The sequence below is a fragment of the Mirounga leonina genome, unplaced genomic scaffold, assembly GCF_011800145.1.
Source record: "Mirounga leonina isolate KUSES-001 unplaced genomic scaffold, KU_Mleo_1.0 Mir_92, whole genome shotgun sequence".
In the NCBI taxonomy this organism is placed as follows: Eukaryota; Metazoa; Chordata; class Mammalia; order Carnivora; family Phocidae; genus Mirounga; species Mirounga leonina.
In genome coordinates, this window is record NW_023270852.1 from 488,511 (window position 1) to 508,828 (window position 20,318).

The 20,318-nt window shown below is 49.6% G+C and overlaps 1 protein-coding gene across 1 annotated transcript in view; it reads right to left on the minus strand.

Annotated features, from left to right (window-relative positions):
• Positions 1-20,318, minus strand: part of OTOG (otogelin) — an 86,673-nt gene that overhangs the window by 47,961 nt on the left and 18,394 nt on the right. Inside the window, 10 exon segments of the mRNA XM_034995092.1 lie at positions 1,125-1,263; positions 1,634-1,741; positions 9,642-9,795; positions 11,228-11,271; positions 11,482-11,556; positions 12,916-13,108; positions 14,485-14,697; positions 15,677-15,801; positions 17,320-17,497; positions 18,645-18,777. Of these exon segments, the coding sequence (XP_034850983.1) occupies positions 1,125-1,263; positions 1,634-1,741; positions 9,642-9,795; positions 11,228-11,271; positions 11,482-11,556; positions 12,916-13,108; positions 14,485-14,697; positions 15,677-15,801; positions 17,320-17,497; positions 18,645-18,777 (1,362 nt within the window).

Here is a 20,318-nt window from a genome sequence, read left to right on the forward strand (position 1 = left end):
ATATGCTTCTAAATTGTTTTAAATGTCAGTGAAGAGCATGCATTGCCTTTGAAATTTAAAAATTAAAATAAGGTCAATTATCTGTCTCTTGAAGTTACAGAAATTACATGAAAAACCCCCACACAATGCCTGCCCCATAGCTAGGACTCATTCCATAAAAGGTTTGTCATTATTATTACTCTCACTATTATATAATGGGACAGGTCCTTAGCAAAATCAAAGTCCCTTGGGTTGGGCGCCTGGGTGGCTCAGTTGGTTAAGCGACTGCCTTCGGCTCAGGTCATGATCCTGGAGTCCCGGGATCGAGTCCCACATCAGGCTCCCTGCTCAGCAGGGAATCTGCTTCTCCCTCTGACCCTCCCCCCTCTCATGTGCTCTCTCTCTTTCTCTCATTCTCTCTGTCTCAAATAAATAAATAAAATCTTTAAAAAATAAAAAAAAATAAAAATAAATTAAAAAGTCCCTTGGGTGTGCCTCTGGCACTCTCCCACCTGCCCTCTTCGTACCCCTTTTCTCTTTCTGGAGAGGATCCTGCCTCTACTGTGCCCCCCACCCCACACCACCATCCTTTTTCCTTCGCAGGAGCTGACAGCTTTCACACATTAAATCTCCTGTCAGATTTCTTGGTTCAAACTTGACACCAGCTCTGCCACTGGCCAATGGTGTGACCTCAGCCAAGACACCTAACTCCCCTAAGCCTAAGTTGCTGCATCTATAACATGGGGTCAGTAAACTCTACTTCATAATGTTGCTGTGAGAATTAGGCAAAGTAATCCATGAAATTGGCTCAGCAGACCACCAGGCATACAATAAAAGCTCAAAAACCATGAGTTCTTATTACAGACAAGAAGACCCTTGGGACCCAACAGGGCAAGGCTATAATGGTGAGTGGCCAAGCAGTGGGGTATTATATGACTGGTGAGCTCTGTCTAGCCCTGAGCCTGCTCCACAGCACTTCTTTCAGTCTCCAGATAGCCCTGCCCCACCCCCAGGCTTAGATCCCTCCACCCGCCCAATTCTGCATCAGACTGGAGTCTAGAACATCGCCGCGCCGGACAGGTCCTCAGCTTCAGCTGCCCCGGGTCCCCATACAGCCAGCTGGGCAGACGCATCCAGGAGCTCACCTTGACCAGGTGCACTTTGCACGACCCCACGAAGTCGAACGGGAGCCCATCGAACGTGCGGTAGTGCCGGTCACCATAGGCCGTGCAGGTGGAAGCACAGGGGTGGAGTGTGCACTGGAACGAGCCCCACTGGCAGACACTGAAACACATGGGCCCAGAGCAGCTCACAGGGCCCACGCCACACACACTCGGAATACCCACACCAGAGCCACTGCCTACACAGTGCCCACTATGTGCCCCTGGGCTAGGGGTCACAAACACCATTGACCTCCAATGGAAGCCTGGAGGTCACAAAATCACATTCGTGTAAATGTTTACAAAAACATCCCCCAGATTTCTATCTTTGCATACCCTTATATATATACACACATCCCTGTATGGCACACAAACACACAACATGGGTGTGAACATGGTGGAAGGGGGAATGCTAAACGGCGCTCACCATCATGCTTTTCGCATCCATCCTCATCCCTGCCAAAAGGCAGAGCCTGAATGGTACCCTCACTTACCAGGTGTGGCAGGGAGACATGACCTGGTCCCCAGGGAAATACTCCTTCCCCTTCCAAGTGCACGGGCAATCCTCTGGCAGGAAACATGCGTCCCCATGTCTGAGTAAGCTGTAGGGACACAGCAAGCAGGTGGTCAAGCCAGCACGCTTCCCTTATCTGCCGTCTATAGAGAACCCTGCATCCACATGGATACTGTAGGGTGGCTCTCAGCATTTCCTCCAGAAGTAACTGACAATGTACACACCTACCATCCTGCTGCCCAGTGGGGCTCAGAGGTACCTTGGTAACTGGAAAAACCAAAGACTTGGCCCACCTCAGAAGCCTCTGCCATCCATCAGGAAGTAAGGCTCAGCTCTACCAGCCACATCCCCCTCAGCCGGCCAGGATGCCAGTTGCCGTTTGGGCACTTTTAATAAACAGATAATGAACATGGGCATTGGCCCTCCAAGAGCAACCAATAGACCTGCATTAAAAAGAAATGTTAGGGATGCCTAGGTGACTCAGTTGGTTAGGGGTCTGACTCCTGATTTCGGCTCCGGTCATTATCTCAGCGTCCTGAGATCGAACCCCTCGTTGGGCTCTGCACTGGACATGGAACCTGCTTAAGATTCTCTCTCTCCCTCTGCCCTTCCCCCCACCCTGCTCATATGCGCGCCCTCTCTCTCTCTCAAAAAAAGAAAGAGATGTTCAAGTAAGTTTTTCAGGAAGATGGAAACTCAGATTCACATGAAGGAATAAAGAGTTCTAAAAATGGAAAATATGTTGATAAATAATTCTAGAAATTGCTTCTTAATTTCTCTAAAAGATAACTGGGCATTTAGAGCAAGGTTAATGTCAATGAATTGTGAGTTTTATAAAATACGTAGAAGTAAAATGTATGAGAATAATGGTGCAAAGGACAAGAAGTAAGTAAATGAAAGATACTGGTACAAGTGTTCTACAGAAAGTGGTAAAATATTAATTCTTGGTAGACTGATAAATGAAAGATACAGATTGTAATCTCTAGAAAAACCACAAAATGCCACGATATATAGTCAAAATGAAATAAAGGAAATAAAATAGAATATTAAAAAATAACCCCCCAAAAGGCAGAAAAGACCAAAAAAAAAAAAAAAAAAAACCAGAAAACCCAATAGGACAAACAGATAACAAATAATAAGATGGTAGCAGTAAATCCAATCCAATTACATTAAATCCAAATGTACAAACTCTTCAATTAAAAAGGTAGAAACTGTAACATTGGCTAAAAAAGCAAAACCCAACTGCATTCTGTTTACAAAAGACACAATTGAAATATAAAGGCACAGATAAGTTAAAAGTAAAATTATAGGAAAAAATACCATGCAAACACCAGTTATAAGAAAGATGGAGTGGCTTTATTAACATCAAAGTAGACTTCAAGCCATTTAGCATTAGCAGAATTAGGAGGGATATTTCATGACAGCAAAAGAGCCCATTTATCAAGAGAACACAACAATCCTAAATGGACATGCACCAAGTAACAGAGCTTAAAAACAGAAGCAAAAACTCATAGAAACTAAAAGGAGAAAGAAACAAATCCACAATTATAGTTAGAGATCTCAATACTCCACTCCTGTTGGTTAAGCATCCAACTCTTGGTTTTGGTTCAGGTCATGATCTCAGGGTCGTGAGATCAAGCCCTGTGTTGGGCTCCATGCTCAGCAGAGTCTGCTTGAGATTCTCTCTCTCCCTCTCCCTCTGCCCCTCCTGCTCCTCTCTCTCTCTCTCAAATAAATAAATAAATCTAAAAAAAAAAAAAGAAATCAGGAACAAACAAGTATAGGGAAAATCTCCAAATATTTCAAAATCTAGTAACATTTCTTTTTTTTTTAAGATTTTATTTATTTATTTGACAGAGAAAGAGAGAGCACAAGTAGGAAGAGCAGCAGACAGGGAGAGGGAGAAGCAGGCTCCCTGCTGAGCAGAGAGCCTGATGTGGAGCTCGATCCCAGGACCCTGGGCCAAAGGCAGATGCCTAACCAACTGAGCCACCCAGACGCCCCTCTAGTAACATTTCTAAATAACTCATGGGTCAAAGAAGAAATCACAAAGGAAATTAGAAAAGATTACAACAAAAATAATGAAAACACATGGTATCAAAATTTGTAGAGTGAGCTAAAGCAGAGCTTACAGAGAAATTTATAGCTTTAAATGCTTATATTAGAAATAACAAAGGATTAAAATAAAAGATCTGAACCAGAAATATAACAGCAAGTTAAAACCAAAGTAAGTAGTAAGAAGAAAATAATAAAGGTAAGAGCAGAAATCAGTGAAATAGAAAACAGAAACCCATAGGAAAAAAAATCAATGGAACCAGAGTATGGTCTTTGAAAACATCAATAACACTGACAACCCCCTGCCTAGACTGGATAGTAAGAAAAAGAGAAAAGACTCAAAATATCAGGAGAAAAGAGAAAACATCATTGCAGACTCTACAGATATTAAAAGGAAAATAAATACTTTTATGATGTAAAGCCAATAAATTTGACAACTTGGATGGAATGGACAGCCAAGACATCAAATACCTATGAATAAATTCAATGACATATGTGCAAAACCTTTCCATGAAAAGTATGAAACACTGCTGAGAGAAATTAAAGAAGACCCAATAAGTGAAAAAATGCCATATTTATGCATTGGGGGAACACAGTAGTGTGAAGATGTCAGTTCTCACCAAACTGACTTCTAGATTCAACACAAAACCAATTAAAATCCCAAGGGGTTTTCTGTAGAAATTCCCTAAATTTACATGGACCTAAAAGTGTCCCAAAAATCCTGAAAAAGAACAAAGTTGGAGCACAATCACCTTCTGATTTCAAGACTTCTTATAAAGCTTCAGAAATCAAGACTGTGTGATACTGGTCTAAAGATAGACAAAGAGATTAATGGTACAGAATAGAGAGTCCTGAAATAGACCCACATTTATAAAGTCAATTGATTTTTTTAAACAAAGGGACCAGAGCAACTCAATAGGGAGAGAAAAGCCTATTATTAAAATTGGGCTAAAACCACAGGATATCCATCAGAAAAAAATAAAATGAAATTTGACTCCATTCTACAATATAGAATCATTTCAGATAGATTATAGATCCAATGTAAAAGCCAAAATTTTAAAGCTTCTAGAGGAAAACATCAGAGAATGTCTTTACAACCTTGGAGCTGCAACTACTGAGGACATGGAGAAAACTGATTATAAAGGGAAAAAAATGATAGGTTAGATGCAATCAAAATTTAAAACTTATGCTCATCAGAAGTTTTTAGGCTTATTAAGATACATTAAGTAAATAAATAGGCGAACCACAGGCAGGGAGAAAATATTTGCAATGTATATATTTGATAAGGAAAAAACTATAATTCAATTTAAAGAAAATAGTCAACCAAATAAGATATGGGCAAAAGACTTGAAGGGACACTCCACAAAGGAAGATATACAAATGGCCAAAAAACACATGAAAAAGTACTCATTGTCATTAGGGAAAATTACCAGTTAAATTACCAGTTAAAATAATAATGAGATATGACAATGAGTACCTTTCACTGGTACCTATACATGAGCATTTAAATTTGTCAAAGCTTAGCGAACTGTATGCTTAGAATCTATACATTTTACTGTGGTTGGTTTTTTTTTTTTTTTAAGATTTTATTTATTTGACAGAGAGAGAGATAGTGAGAGCAGGAACACAGCAGGGGGAGAGGGAGAGGGAGAAGCAGGGTTCCCGCCGAGCAGGGAGCCTGATGCAGGACTCAATCCCAGGACCCTGGGGATCATGACCTGAGCCGAAGGCAGAGGCTTAACAACTGAGCCACCCAGGCGTCCCCATTTTACTGTTTATAAATTATGCCTCACTTTTAAAAAAATTTTAAAGGGAAAAAAGCAGTGAGGAACCAAAAGTTGACTAGAAGCTGCATAATTAAGGGGAGCCACCATTTTGTTGGGGGAACCCCTAAAATGTCACCTTCTGTAGATTTTTTTTTTCTCTTGGCCCAGCCCATTTTCAAGAGAAGAATCCTCTTCATCTCCAGCCTGGGAGGCAGAAGCTTCAATGCCACTATTGTGGGAACCAAGCTGGGGAAGAGGGCTGGGGTCCCACTAAGCTTTCATTTACTCTCCCTGTCTTCACTCTGCATCTCATCCCTCCTGGTTCTCCTGAGATCAAAGTCTCTGACGTGGTTTCTGCAGAAACTTTAACCACCTTTCTCCTGCTGGATGGGGTTAGGGCAGTTGTGTGACCCCAGGGCATGGGGGAGGAGGCCTGGGGGGTTGATGGCTCCTTACACAGAGTTGTGTGGGACATCCTCCTGTCTCCCTCCCACCACCCCACCTTCTGAGATGCCTGGAGCCTCCTGTCCCTGAAGCTGTCAACACAACATAGGTTGTTTCTCCTTGGCCTCCTCCTCTGCAAGCATCAGCGGTCAACAGCTGCTCTGCAAGGTTAGTTTCCACACATCCACCCTTGTTCGTTCTTCAAGAACTATTGACCCATCTTGTGCCACTGTCATTTGCATGCCGGTTCTCTTAGTCCCTGGGGACTTACAGGGGTTTTTTTTTTGTTTTGTTTTGTTTTGTTGTTTTTTTATTTAACTCTATTACCAGCATTTCATTGTGGGAGGAAGCAGGGAAAAAAAAAGCATGTGTTTAATTCACTGTTTTCCCTGAAGCCACTTAACCTTCCTAAGCCCCTGTTTTTTCATGTGTAAAACAGGGGTAATTATGCCTTCTTCAAGGTCATTACAAGAATTTCATTACAGACCTGAGCACACTGCCTAGAGCCTAGTAGATACACAATAAATACTGGTTTCTTGTCCCTCCTCTACCCATAATTGCATCGGACACCACAAGTGGGCTGGCTCATGCCTTCAACCTTCAGCCCAGGCCTTGTCTCTTGCCACCTCCTGAGGGGTCTTCCCTGCTGCCCACCATTCCCTGCTCCCTCCTGGCCCTATGGAGACCTGCTTGCGTCCCTGAGCACCTGCTGTGCGCCCACCACAGAGAGAAGCTTTGGCCTCTGTCCTCAAGGTGCTCTCAGTCTGTGGAGCATCCTCTCCTGACCTGTTAAGGGATCCTTTCACTTTAGGGTCCCCTCAGAGGACATCTGCAAATACATGGCACCCAAATGAGGAAGACAATGCTTGTCCGCTCACACGGAGTGCTTACTCTGGGCCAGTTTACAAATGAGGAAACTGAGATTCAAGGAAGTTAATTAACTCACCTAGTAAGTGGTGGAATCAAGATTCAAGCCTGACTCCGGAGTCTGTGCTTACAACCACTGTACTATACTGCTTAGTGGCCCCAGGGCCCTTGGCTCAGCAGCCAGATGCAAAGAAATCTAGAGTGGCACAAAGAGCCCTCGTGGCTCCTGCAGTGGCTCCGGGTCCTTTGGATCCATACACAGCACCCAGAGATTCTTGTCAACGCCATGGAGAAGGGTATGGGGCTCCGGGGCCCAGAGGGCCCCATGCAGGGGTTGTTAGGATAGGGGGCATCTTTGGAAGCCCTATCCCAGCTCCCAAGAGGACATTCCAGAATGGCAGGAAATGCCTTTGAGGCTCCAATAATTTCCCTTTGCAAGCCCCTGTGGAATGTAAACTCCTCACAGGGCATTTGACACAGCATACGAGCCACTGTAGCAAATACCCAAGAGGTAAGGGAGGGGAACGAGCCTTTATGGAGCTCTTACTACCCCGGGCCGGGCTCCTTGCAGCCACTGCCTCTTTCAAATCTAGTAAGAGCCCCGCAAGGTGGCATTACTACCCTCAATTCACAGATGAGGAATCCAGGCTCAGAAAAAGGAAGTGGTTTGTCTGATATCCCATAGCCAGCGACAAACATTCAGGTGGCTGGGGGCTTGCCCCCTCCCCCCAGCCCTCTGGACTGTGGATGTTCTTAGAGCAGCTCCAGGACCTGAACTGATCCTTAAAAGGCCTGGAGCAGAGGAAGTGGGTTCAGGTGCTGCCCGACTCAGACTTGGCCAACAACCAACCAGCAGCACCTTACGGACAAGAAAACTGATGCCCAAGTGGCCACGTAACTTGTCATAGGTCACCCAGTCCATTAGAAATCTTCACATTCTATGGGGCGCCTGGGTGGCTCAGATGGTTAAGCGTCTGCCTTCGGCTCAGGTCATGATCCTGGAGTCCCTGGATCGAGTCCTGCATCGGGCTCCCTGCTCAGTGCAGAGCCTGCTTCTCTCCCTCTGCCTCTGCCTCTCTCTCTCTCTCTGACTTTCATGAATAAAAAAAAAAAAAAAGAAAAAAATCTTCACATTCTATCCATCCCTTTGGAACCTGGGGATTGAAAAGGGAACCCCATGCTGGTTTTTCGATCTGAGTTAAACTAATCCCTACTGTTGGATAATGTTTTAGAACCCTGCTGTTCAAATTGTGGTCGCCAGATGAGCAGCATCGGGATCTCCTGGGAGGTTGCTAGATATGCAGAGTTTCAGGTGCCCCGGCCCCAGACTTCCTGAATCAGGGTCAGCTCCCTGATGACTCATGTGCACACTAATGTTTGAGGAGTATAGCTGGAGACCACAAAGCACTGTCATGAGAGGGATGTCACTGAATCCTTCATTCCCAAGCCCCTCCCAGAGTCACTGGCCCTTGTACAGATGTGGCCACGTTCAGAGAAGTCACAGGACGGGTCACTGGCACGACTGAGCCCAGCTCTCCCAGTTCCACCTGGCCTCTGTGGCCTTGCCACCATGGTTGGCAGTGAGTGAGCCTCAGTTCCTGACCCCAGAGGCCCTGGCTCTCCCTCCCAGGCTGCTCTGGGGTCTACGTGGCAGCAGGTATTGTCCGCACCCCGCCAGCTGGGCCTAGGATACTGTGCGGGCTCTTGAGACCTCACAGCGGTCTCCTGTGGGCACTCTTGCCTGGGAAGGGGAAGTTCCTCACGCACGTGATGACCTCTGTCTAGGGAACCAGCCCCTGGCCTCACGGAGCTGGCACACTCTGGCCTAAGGGCAGGATCTGGAGTCAGCAGAGCTGGGTTTGAGTCATGGCTCCTGGGCCGCCTACTTCCCTCCACTCTGCCCTTGGCCTCAGTTTCTTCGTCTGCAAAATGAGAGTAATGATCCTTCCTTCCTTTCTCCCAGGGAGGCTCTGCGACTGAAGGGGGTGATAACATCAAGCTGTTTTATAAACAGTAAAGCTCTCACTGACTCTTCCCTCCCCTTCCCACCCTGACCCCCCCTCCCTTCCCTCGACTGCCAGGCCTGGGCCAGAAGCCCCAGCTGACTACTGATCTCGGGTCCGGCTGAAGGCCACAGCCCTGGGCTGCCAGGTCATGGGATCAGGCACCCAAGCTCTTAGCCCAGACATGAAGTAAAAGCAGAGTCAGGAATGAGAATTGGCAAAGCAGGGGGCTGAGCCCCAGCAGCCACCTCAGCATACAGCACACCCACAAGGCACAGCCACCAAACTCAGCCCATGTGGCGTCTCCGGCACCTGGGAGGGAGACTATTTCCGCTGGGTGGGGCCTTGCTTTTTGGAGTATTCCAGGGGCCCCAGCCCTCCACCTGAGGGTTCCGGTCAGACCTCTGCAGGGAAAGGCGCTGAGAGGTGGAGCATGGTGTTTCTCCCATGGGCTTCACCCCACTGGGCCTCTGGAGCAGGCCACACACCCCACTCAGTGCTTTCACTTCAGTAGCTCATGTATTCCCCATGACAACCTGGTGAGGCGGTAGGCATTGTTATTACTACCCCCATCTTGTAGATGAAAAACTGAGCCTTGGAGAGCTTAGGCCTTTTCCTTGTCCCAGGTCACACGATGGTAAGAAGCAGAGCCAGGGAGAATCCACTCCGGGTTGGATCCCCACACCACTGTTCTTTCTCAGATTCCATGCTGGCCATTCCGTGATCACTGGCCAGCCCTGGGCGGATGCTTCCCTCCATGGCTGTGTGAGGAATTCCCTGCCCCTCCCTCTGTCCTGCGGTCCCTGGCTCTGCCCGCCATCAGGAGAGGGGGCCGTGCATGGTGGATACTTACCCTGGGGGACAGGCACAGCCTGAGAGGCAGGGGCCGTGGGCTGGCACGCTCAGGTTCAGCAGCTGCTGCTCACATGTCCTCTCTCTGCTCAGCTCGGGGTCGGTGTGCAGGTCACTGCAGTTCACGAAGACCTGGCCCACGGGGCAGGCAGTGGCTGGGGGAGAAGAGGGTGCCTGCTGACAGGAGCTTGGGCACTCAGCAGGATGTTTGGAACACGTGGGCCTGGGGGTGGGCTCCTGGCTGACCAGGGGTGGCCAGGGAGCCCCGGGGACCAACAGCTGGAGGATGCAGGGAGAGAGGGGGCTGTGATGCTTTCAGGGGCATTCCTTGGGGGTCCCAGATGCACATCGTAGAGGGAGGGAGGGTGGTGGGCTGTCACCCAAGACAACCACCACCTCTACCAGCACCAAGAGTACCATGTCCTCTCCACCGGAGACTGTTCCCAGCACTTCACCTGCATTTTCTTACTGAATCCGGCAACAGCTCTGTGAGGTATTACCATCTCCCATTTCCCAGATAACAGAAAGAAGTCACTTCTGTGAGAGGAAGTGCCCCCAAAGAGACCAGGAGAAGAGCCAGAAAGAGGATAGCGATGCAGTGTGGCAGGGTGGCCAGAGGACTTTTAGCAACAGGGAAGTCAGTTCCTCATTGCCTATATTTCCAGGACATAAACTCCCTCTCTCCCTGAGCCTTCCGTCAAGTCAGCTGTGCACACTTACACCTTGTGTGACTGATCTTTTTTAGGGAAATCAATAAAGGGGAGGTGAGTTCCATGCCCAGCTTAGGAAGGAACAGAGAGAAAAGCATAGCCACAGAAGAGGAGATAAAAGTCCCAAAGAAGAAGCAATCTGAAGACGGAAGCAACAACAACAAAAAAAGAAAATCACAGAATTCTAGGTCATAAACAAAAGGGGAAGCGAAGGGTCAGAGAGGTGAAGTGAGTTACCCAAGGCTGCACAGCTTGCAAGCACTAGACAAGATTTGAACTCAGGGCTGCCAGACTCTGGAGGCCCCGCTCTTTGCCACCTGCTGTATGATTATTCTCTCACCCCTCTGTGCCAATCCCCGTCCTTAGTGGTCCTCCTCGCCCTCCTGCTCCCGTCCTCTGCTCTACCACCTCCACATCCCTCACAGGCTGACCCACACCACCCTACCCCCATCTCTATTGCCTGGGACAGCCTCAAAGACCCAGGCTGTCCTTCCCATCTCTGTGACCCCCAAGTCTAACACGTGACTGGGCAGAGAGTCAGCCTTAGCAGACAACCAAGCGCTCAGACCAAGGAAACCCAGGACCCAGGGGAGGTCAAGGGACAGTCCAAACACCTCTGCTGGCTGCCGCTGAAGGAGACAGTCTCAGCCTCCCCTTCTTGAGAAGCAGGAGGGACAGCTGCTAGGGTGGGGCTGAGGTTGGGCCAGGACTCTGTATGCCACCCTCCAAACTGGAGCCTTTCCCAAGAAGGCTCGGTGTGGGGTAAGACGTGGCCGGGCTTTCCCCTCCCGATCTGTCCTCAAGCTCCCCAGTCTCCTCTCCATAACCCCACTACCGTGGAGGAGCCCCCAGAAGAATCCCTCACCTTCCACCTTACCTGGCGCTCTGCTATCACAGCTCATGACTCCATCTTTGCAGTGGCTGTTGGGGGGGGAGGGGTGCACTGGGATTAGCTGACTCAGTCAGTGCAGAACTCAGGGTTCAGACAGACATCCCCACTCTGTCCCTGGCCCCCTGCACAGAGGCGGCAGGTGAGCATTGCTTCGTGGAAAGATCTGCTTGGCTGTATTTTCTTCAGTCAGCAACTTCCATTTAAGGAGAGGACACTAACGCTGCTATCAGGGGGCTCACCAGTGGCCCAGAGATGGAATGTCGCTGTCTCCAGGGGGATAGTCCATTCCTTGAAAGTGGCAGGAGCACTGGTTCCTGTAGAACCCAGGAACAGAGAAAAGTGAGCCGACTCAGGAGCTGGGGCAGCCAGGGGCATAAGGACGCAGAGACAAGTAATGGCGTCTGCTGTGACAGGTGACACATCTCCAAGGAGTGGGGAAGCCAGACTGGCACCAAGGACAGAGGTCAGGGCCATCCACCTTCACTGGTCTCTGTCCACCCAAAGCCAACCTCCCTTGGGCTGGGGAAAAGAGAGGGTGTAAGAACAGGGCCACACTTCCTGAGCCCGGGCTGTGTCAGACATGGACGCAGGAAGGGTATTCTCATCCTGCTCATTCACACCCAGCATCAGCGTCCACACCATGCCCGTTGTTAAACGTTTTGAACACTGGGCTAGGCCCTCCAAATACGTCATCTCATCTATTCCTCAAAGGGTCCCTGGTGCTGTCTTTCGGCTCCTCCTTGTAGGTCCACTGAGGGCACAGACTCTTTCCTCTTCACACACCTCCCACAGCCCCTGCCAGTCCTGGCCAAGTGCAGGGCTTGAAGCAGACCAGCTGAGGGCTGGAAGGGATGTCTGAACTCATCCGACCCCTGTGTTTCTCAGTCACCTTCTCCCTCTTCAACCACTCCCCCCCATATAAACCTCAGAGACCCCTTTGTTGGCGATACTGAACCACAAGGGGTGGGGATCTCAAAGGAGGATCCTACAGTTTGCCGGTCAGCCCTGGGATCCTGTGGGGTCACCGCTTCCCACCTCTGCCTCCAGCCACACTGAGATCATGCCACAGCCAGCCTCGGGGCCACCCCTGTCCCCTCGGCCTGGAGCCCTCATCCCTCACTTCCCCCATCTTTGCTCACATGTCAACTCAGCAGAAAGGCCTTCTTTCAGTGCTCACCTCATGTGACATAACAGTAACCCCTCCCTGCCTGTTTAGACCTTGTTACCACCAGACCCTTTAAGCATCGGTTTATTTATTAATCTGTCTTGGCACAAGAACGTGAGCTCCATGAGGGCAGGATCCTGTTTTGTTTGTTGCTGAATTTCCAGAGCCTAGAATTGTCTAGAACATACTAGGAGGTCAATAAATATTTGTGGAAGGAAAGGGGAGATAAAGGGAGAGAAGCTGTCTCTGTGGGTCTGTTATTCTGTCTCATGGGGAAGCCAGGCTGGAGTTCTAGGTCTAAGGAGCTGGAGCTCAGGAAAAAGACCTGAGAGGGGGGCCCAGGGAAAGAAACCCATCCACCCAGTCACCCATCAAGCTCTGCCCTGTGACTATGAGATGAAGCAGGGACATGAGAGGTGCAGCCAGCCTCCCCAGCCTCAGATGCCCTGGAGACGCTCAGCCTCCCCCCGGCCCTCCTCCCAGACAGAGGTCAAGTTAGCCCACTCACCTAGGGACACAGAGGTCAGCCTGGGTGTCCAGATAGGTGTCCGGTGGGCAGGTACAGCCTTCTACACACTCGTCCCCACTGAGGTCACTGCTGCCACCAGCCCCACAGGCCACAGGGTTGGCCAGGTCCTGGCAGGTTTGTCCACACAGGGCCACACAGGGGCTATACTCCTTGGTGGCCTCACAGGACAGTGCTGTAGTGGGAATGAAACTGTGTGCTTTGTCTCCCTCATCCCCACAACCGTGTGGGGGTGGGGTCATCATCCTGATGAGGAGAACCGAGAACCAGAGAAGATACTTGTTCGAGGTCACACGGCAGGTCAAGGTCAGCCTTGGGATTTGAACCCAGGTCTGACTTCAGAGTCCCACTTCCTCCCACTACACTACAATGGCAGAGTGGCAGGGGTGGGCCCCCCTTTCCAAGTCCAATCTGGACCCTGCCATTGGTGTTTCTTTTTCTCTGCAGGGCGTTCCCCTTAGGTAGTGATATTGGGGGAGGGTAAAGGTCACCCCTCGCTGACAGCCCTGCATCCGGCCCATCACTCACACACAGACACAAGCACACGCACAGGTGGGTATCACACACACTGCCATCCCTCTCACTTCCACGTCTATAACACACATGGGCTGTGAAGATCAACTGTGCCCCATTTAGCAGCCTCTTGGGGCCCTCTGTCCAAAGACTCCAGGCTTCCCTCTCCTCATCTGGCCAGCATCCCGCTCCCTTGGGGTCTCCTGCACCCTGCCAGAGCCAGACTGTCAAGCTCAGTTGTTCTCACCCAGGCTACACATCAGTCTCCATTTAAAAATGCTGATGCCCGCCCCCATGGCCAGACATGTTGTTTTCATTGATACTGAATGAGGCACAGATATGTGCTTTTTTTTTTTTAAAGCTCCTATGTTGACTCTAATGTGCAGTCGGGGTTATAAACCACTGGTCCTGTCCAATCACCTCTGGAGACTCTGACTCAAGAGAGGGGCAGGGCCTCTCAGGGACACACAGCAATAACCTGCAAGGCTGGCATAGAACACAGGTCTCCTGACTCTCGGGACAGTCTTTCCATTTCGTCAACAAACATTTGTTAAGAGCTTACTGCGAGTGGGGCCCTGGGCTAGGGCTGGGGGCCCAGAGACAACTGAGACATGGGGAGGAGTGTGGCCCAGCTGTGGGGGGGTGAGCAGGAGCCAGCTCATGCCCACTGAGCCACATGTGCACTGAGGGTGATGGGAGCCAGTGATCTCGAGAAGGCTCAAAAAGAGGCCGTGGGGAGGCCTACTGGGAAGCTCTGACCGGGGTGGTGGCCGTGGAGGTGGTGACAAGTGGGTGAATTTCAATCTCCCATCGACAGGCCAGACAGGACTTGGAGATGGGCTGGAGGTGAGGGTCACAGAGAAGCGGTCATGAGCCACACGTCCTGAGTGTCAGGCCCGGCTGGCCAAGGGGATGGAGAGCACAGAAGAGGGGTGAGGCGGGGGTGTTCGGCGGCAAGGGGGGCAGGCGGACACTCAGGCCTGGAGCTCAGGCTCCTCCAGCCACCCTCATGGGGGCGCGCCCGCGTGGGGCACTCACCACAGGCCGGCAGGTGGGCGCGGAAGTCAACGGGGAGCCCGTGGCGCCGGCACAGGTGGGCATAGTGGGCCAGCGCGGCACACAGGCAGGGCTGCCCACAGCGGCAGGCGTCCTGGCGGCACTGCTCAAAGTAGGGCACGGGGCTCAGGTACGCGGAGCAGGGCGCAAACAGCTCCCCGGTGAGCACACTGCAGGACTGCACTGCATAGGAGGCTGGAGACAGGAGGAACGGGGGCAGGGAGCAGGGATCTGGTCTGCCTGGTGTCCCGGGCCCCACGCTCTTCCTGCCCCCCCCCCCCACAGTTCAGGGGGTTGTCGGCGTGAGAAGGCGGGTGGGAGTGTGTGTGTATAGGAAGGATGTGAGCAGGTACCAGAGCGCACGGCTGGTATGGTTTGCTAAGTCTGGCTGTGACTGCGGCTGGCCGCAGGCATGGGTGTAAATGACTGAAGGAGAGCGAGTGCGCGTGTGCATGTAGAGCATTCGTGCAATACAGTCCACCTTGCGCGGGACATGATCCACATGCTGGAAGGAGACACAGGAGTGAACAAAACAGACAAAAATCCTGCCGTCGTGGAGCTTACACTCCACGGTTGAGGAGACTGCCCCTAAACAACTTCTGTGGCAAAGCAGAAGGTGCAGACCTCCGAGAGAGAGAAGGAGGAAGGACAGGCATTGGAGGTGGGGTGGGAGGGCCAACTGCAATTTTAAACCAGGTGGTCCGGAAGGCCTCTGTGGGAAGATGAAGTCTGAACAAAAAGTTGAAAGAGGTGAGGGAGTAAGGCCTGTGTTTAGTGAGGGAAGAGCATTCCAGGTGGAGGGAATGACAAGTCTAAAGGCCTGGTGCAGAGAGCACACCTCGCTGTGTAGGAAGAACAGCAAGGAGGCCTGTGTGGCTGCAGCAGAGTTGGGGGGGCAAGGGAGATGGGCAGAGTGTGTAGGGCCTGGTGGGGCCATTGTGAGGGCTTAGACTTTTGCCTTGAGACCGGGGAGCCAGTTCAAAGGTGTGTCTACACGGCAGTGGTAGAGCCTGAAGTTTCTGTCTGCCTGACCCTTCCCAGAAGGGAACTACGGCCCCCTCTCTGCACGTCTGCCCAACCTGCCCAGCCTCCTCAGGCCCAGAGGTCTCATCTCATCCCTCTCAAACCAGCCCCACCGCACCCCACTCCCCCTCTCCCTCTCCCCCCACCTCACCTGCTTGCAAGTGCAGGTCGCAGGGGTCCAGCGGGGAGCCAGAGACCAGTGGGGAGCAGGCAGACAGCGTTTTCCAAGAGTTGCCAAAGAGTTGTGGGGTGCTCTCAGGCACACCCACTGGGGACCTGCAATCATGGCACAGCACAGTCACATGTGGACTCAGATCCATGTATGTACAGCATACAGCCAGAGCACAAACAGATGCCAGACATGCAAACAGCCAAGGGAGTCTACACGGTCGCATACAAACACATACAATTATGGATGTACACATGTGCGCACACACACACACACACATATTTAACAGGCTCTAAAGGGACTCAAAACTGGCTTGGGGCCACCTACTACACGATCTTCACCACCCACCCCCCAGCTCTTCATGTCAGAAAGAGAGAAACGGGGACACCATGTGAACCAAACTTCACCGGATTAAGACTTCCTCCTCCCTTCTCCATGAGCAGTTCCTGAAAGCTCTTTTGCCCTCCTTTTCCCTCTAGGTAGGAAATAGTCATACAAGGGGCAACAAAGGAAGAAAGGGGGAAAAGCATGTTTCCTAGATATCGCCAGTCTCCAAGAGTCACCAAACCCGAGAAGATGGTAGATGGGAGAGATCATAATGTGCAGGGGTGGGACAGGTTCTGCCTGGCACTCACCACACCCACGTTACTGCTCCTGAGCAGTGAGAGCCCTCAAGTTATGCACAGCAACTTTTCTGCGCAGAGTTCACTTTTAGGAGGGTGGCAAGCAGCCTTAACATCAGCCCCACCAGGCAAGACAGAGTAGAATGCTACATTTTTAAATGTGCATGCATTTAAAAGCCTCAGTTTCTTCTGACTCATTTTTCTGAACGAATCTGAATTCTTATTTCTGGCTGAAGAAAGCCTCTCCTTTACTTCTATATCGCATAATGCATATAACTTGAAAAACTGGCCAGAACCTTTCACCTTCAAGATCAACTCTTTATTCTCCTTTCTGGAAAGTCTGACTCTTATCCCCTCCCAAGTTCCTAAACTGTATCCATACCCAGACAGTCTTTCAATTCTCTGTCAGTCCCTGGGAAACAGCCTTTCCCTGAAGGTGGGGAGGCTCACATTGCAACCCTCAAGTACCAGGCAGGAAAGATATATGGCTTAGACTGGCCTGGTGGGATAGAAAGAAAGAGTCTGCGCATCATTGGCTCACTGGGGGCTTACACTCATCTAAAGGGTTCACAGTCAATTAAAACAAAGAAAACCATGAACCAAATCAAACCCAGCCTAAGGTCTACGAATTTTAAGACCTCATTATAAACAGTATTTCTCAAGGTATGGTCCATAGATCTCTTATCCTCGAATCGCAGTGGTTACTTATTAAAAACAGGATTCTTGGGCCCCAGTGCAAATCAGATACATGAGAAGTAAAACCCAGGAGTCAGCATTTTAACAAGCTCCCCAGGTGAGTCTTCAGCAAAAAGAAAACTGTGACGCATGGCCCTAAAGAAATATGCTTTGATTTAAATGTAGAGGAATAAGTAATCAATGGTGCATGTGTGGCCCAGTGAGAGACCAAGGAAGTTTCAGAGAGATGTTTTCAAGAAGAAGCTCCGGGTACTCGGCCTTTAGGGACCCACCCCCCTCCTCTGTTTCCAGGGCAGGAGCACGTACAGGAAGTCATCCTGTGTGTTGCCATTGAAGGTGCCACAGAGGCCCACAGTGTCCTCTGCCCATCGCTGGTCCACCTGCAGGTAGAGCCGCAGTCCTTGGCGGTCATAGAGCACCCGCACGCCCACGTTGGTCTTCACCCGCAGGAACATGGAGGACAGCCTCCAGATCTCAAAGGCGTCTGGGCACAGAACCACAATAGGGATGTGGGAAGTTCTGCCAACATGCACCCCACCCCCCGCCACCACCTGCATGGCCCTCGCCGACCCCCATACCCAGCCAGACCAGCCTTCACGCCGGGTGAAGCCCTGCCAAGGGGTTGGCTTGGGAACCCTTTAGGAAATCCCGTTCAGGGATGCAATCAGGACTCGGGGATAACACCATGGCAGCCCTGGCTAAGATGTTGTTGTTGTTTTGTTTTGAACGTCAAGTGCCAGTTAAAGTTTTGCCTCCATAAGGAACTGATAATATTTCCTTCTGTAGCAAAGGAGAATTCTGTAACTACCCATTTTTCAGTGATCATCAGGAAGCTCACAATATGATTTTAGATTTAATTGTAGCAATTTAAAATTTTTAGAGTCAAATGTAATGAATTTTTCACTTTTTGTGACTTGCATTTCTTTGGTCTCTTTATATCCCCTGCATCCCCTCTCCTCTCAGTCTTGAACCCTTATTCTTTTTTTTTTTTTCTTTATCATTTTCTCTGGCACTTTTATTTCTTAACAATTTTGCCATTTTTGTTAGATGTGCTTCCGACAAGATACCACAGATACCTTGCGGAATCAGACAGGATAATAAGTAATTAAAAAACAAATAGGGGCGCCTAGGTGGCTCAGTCGGTTAAGCGTCTGCCTTTGGCTCAGGTCATGTCTTGGCGTCCTGGTACTGAACCATCTGTAGGGCTCCCTGCTCAGTAGGGAGTCTGCTTCTCCCTCTCCCTCTGCCCCTCCCTCCCCTTCTGTCCCTACCCCCCCCATGCGTGTGTGCTCAAGCACGCTCTCTCTCTCTCATTCTCTTCTCTCAAATAAATAAAATCTTAAAAAAAAAATTAGAATAGGGATGGAAAACAGCCCCATTCATATCCTCATGTTAGGAGAAGCCATCATGCTACTGTAAAGCCTATTGTCATGTTGGGATGGGGACAAAGACCATCTTGCAAGTCCAGAGTCCACGTTCCTGGGACCAAGGTGCCCCTCTGGCCTGATTGACCCAGCATTAGAGAATGTGAGCTCTTGCCCATGTGGCAGTGCCTTTGGCCAGAGGCAGTGCCTGGAAGAAGAGGCCTGGGCAGCTAGCTCCCAGCTAGCTCTCGCCCTCCAAAGCCGTACCATCTGTGTAGGGTGGGGTGACCTTGTACTGGTCAAACAGAAGGACATCCCCCGCTTGGGTCAGGGTCACCTGCCTCCGAGGGTCCTGATGCAGAATCACTGATACTGACTGGACACAGACTCCATCCTGGTTCTGGAGAAAGAGGAAGACAAATGCGGCATAGTCAGTCTGTCTTGCTGGTCCCAACAGAACCCCCAGGAGCAGGGATTCTAGTGCAGTTTGAGGTCAGGGGCAGGCTGAGACAGAGCCCCCAAAAGATATTAGGAGTCCTCTAAACAAATGCCTCATCTGGGAATAGGAAGGCAGAGGCTCCGATTGGAGAAAGTTAGTGGCAGAGCTGGGATAATGCAAATAAAAAGATAGTCAGCTCTTAGACCGTCTATGACACAGAGCAGAGAGAGACCCCCTGGACAGCCCAGAGTCTAGCCTCAGAAACTCTGGCCTCCCCATTCAAGTACAATATAGGACTTTAATTTCATCCTTTTATAGGTATTTATATAGCTCTTTTCATGTGTCACATCCTGCAGGATACCAAGCTCCACTCATAGGCAGGCAGGAAATGAGCTAATACTATCCAGGCCTCAGGTTCTCATCTCTGAAATGGGGAGTAGACATCAGGCCCATTCCTACTTCCCTTCCACAAGGAAATATCCACACAACCATACAGTGATGAACATGACAGATATATTCATAGAGAGTACATACTTGTTTGGGACACAGACATTCAACAAGTAATTACAAAGTTGGCTTTTAAATTATTATTGGGATCAGTGCTACAAATAGCTGTAGGGTGCTAGGAAAGCATATAGTGAAGGAACAAGACTTAGTCTGCAGAAGTAGGAAAGGCCATCCTAGGGAAAGATAACGATAATGTAAAAATCATAACAAAACTTTTAATAATGCTATATTTATTATAATAACAGCTAAGTTTAATATAGTTACTATGTTCAGGTACTATTCTAATTTTTTTACATGTATTCACTCAATTCTCATAGCAATCCTATTTAGTAAGTATTACCAACAACCCTATTGTGCAGATCAGAAGACTGAGGCACAGGAAAACGTGACAGGTGAGCTGAGATCTGAAGGATCCATAGAAGGTAGCTGGGCAAAGAGAAAAGGCAAGGAGAGGGACATCCAGGTATAGTGAACAATCTGTACAAAATTCCCCGACACAGGAAGGCATTTAATGCATCCAAGCACGTAAAAAATGACCAGAAGGCCAGTGAGCAAAGTGGTTTAAGATAAGGTTCAAGAAGTAGGCAGGGGCCAGCTTAGGCAGAGCTTTGTAAAATCCTTGGACTTTATCCTAAGTCCAAAGACAGCCAGAGAAAGTATAACCTGAAAGTGATATAATTGAACAGTGAAATGAGGAAAGGATTAGAGCTTGAAACTTTTCAGAAAGGCATTGTACAATAAGCTGCGACCTTCCAAGTTCCTTCCCAAGGAGACTTAAAATCCCTGAAACAGCTCAAAAGCACTGTGTCTAAAACATCACCTTTGTCAAACCCACTCATACTCTGGTCCCCTCTGGACATGTCATTGGTGCAGGAAGAAAGCCTGCATCCTTTAGTCAAAGTCTTAGGTTCAAGTCTTGATGTCACTGAAAGCTGAGACTTTTTTTCTTTTTAAAGATTTTATTTGACAGAGAGAGACACAGCAAGAGAGGGAAC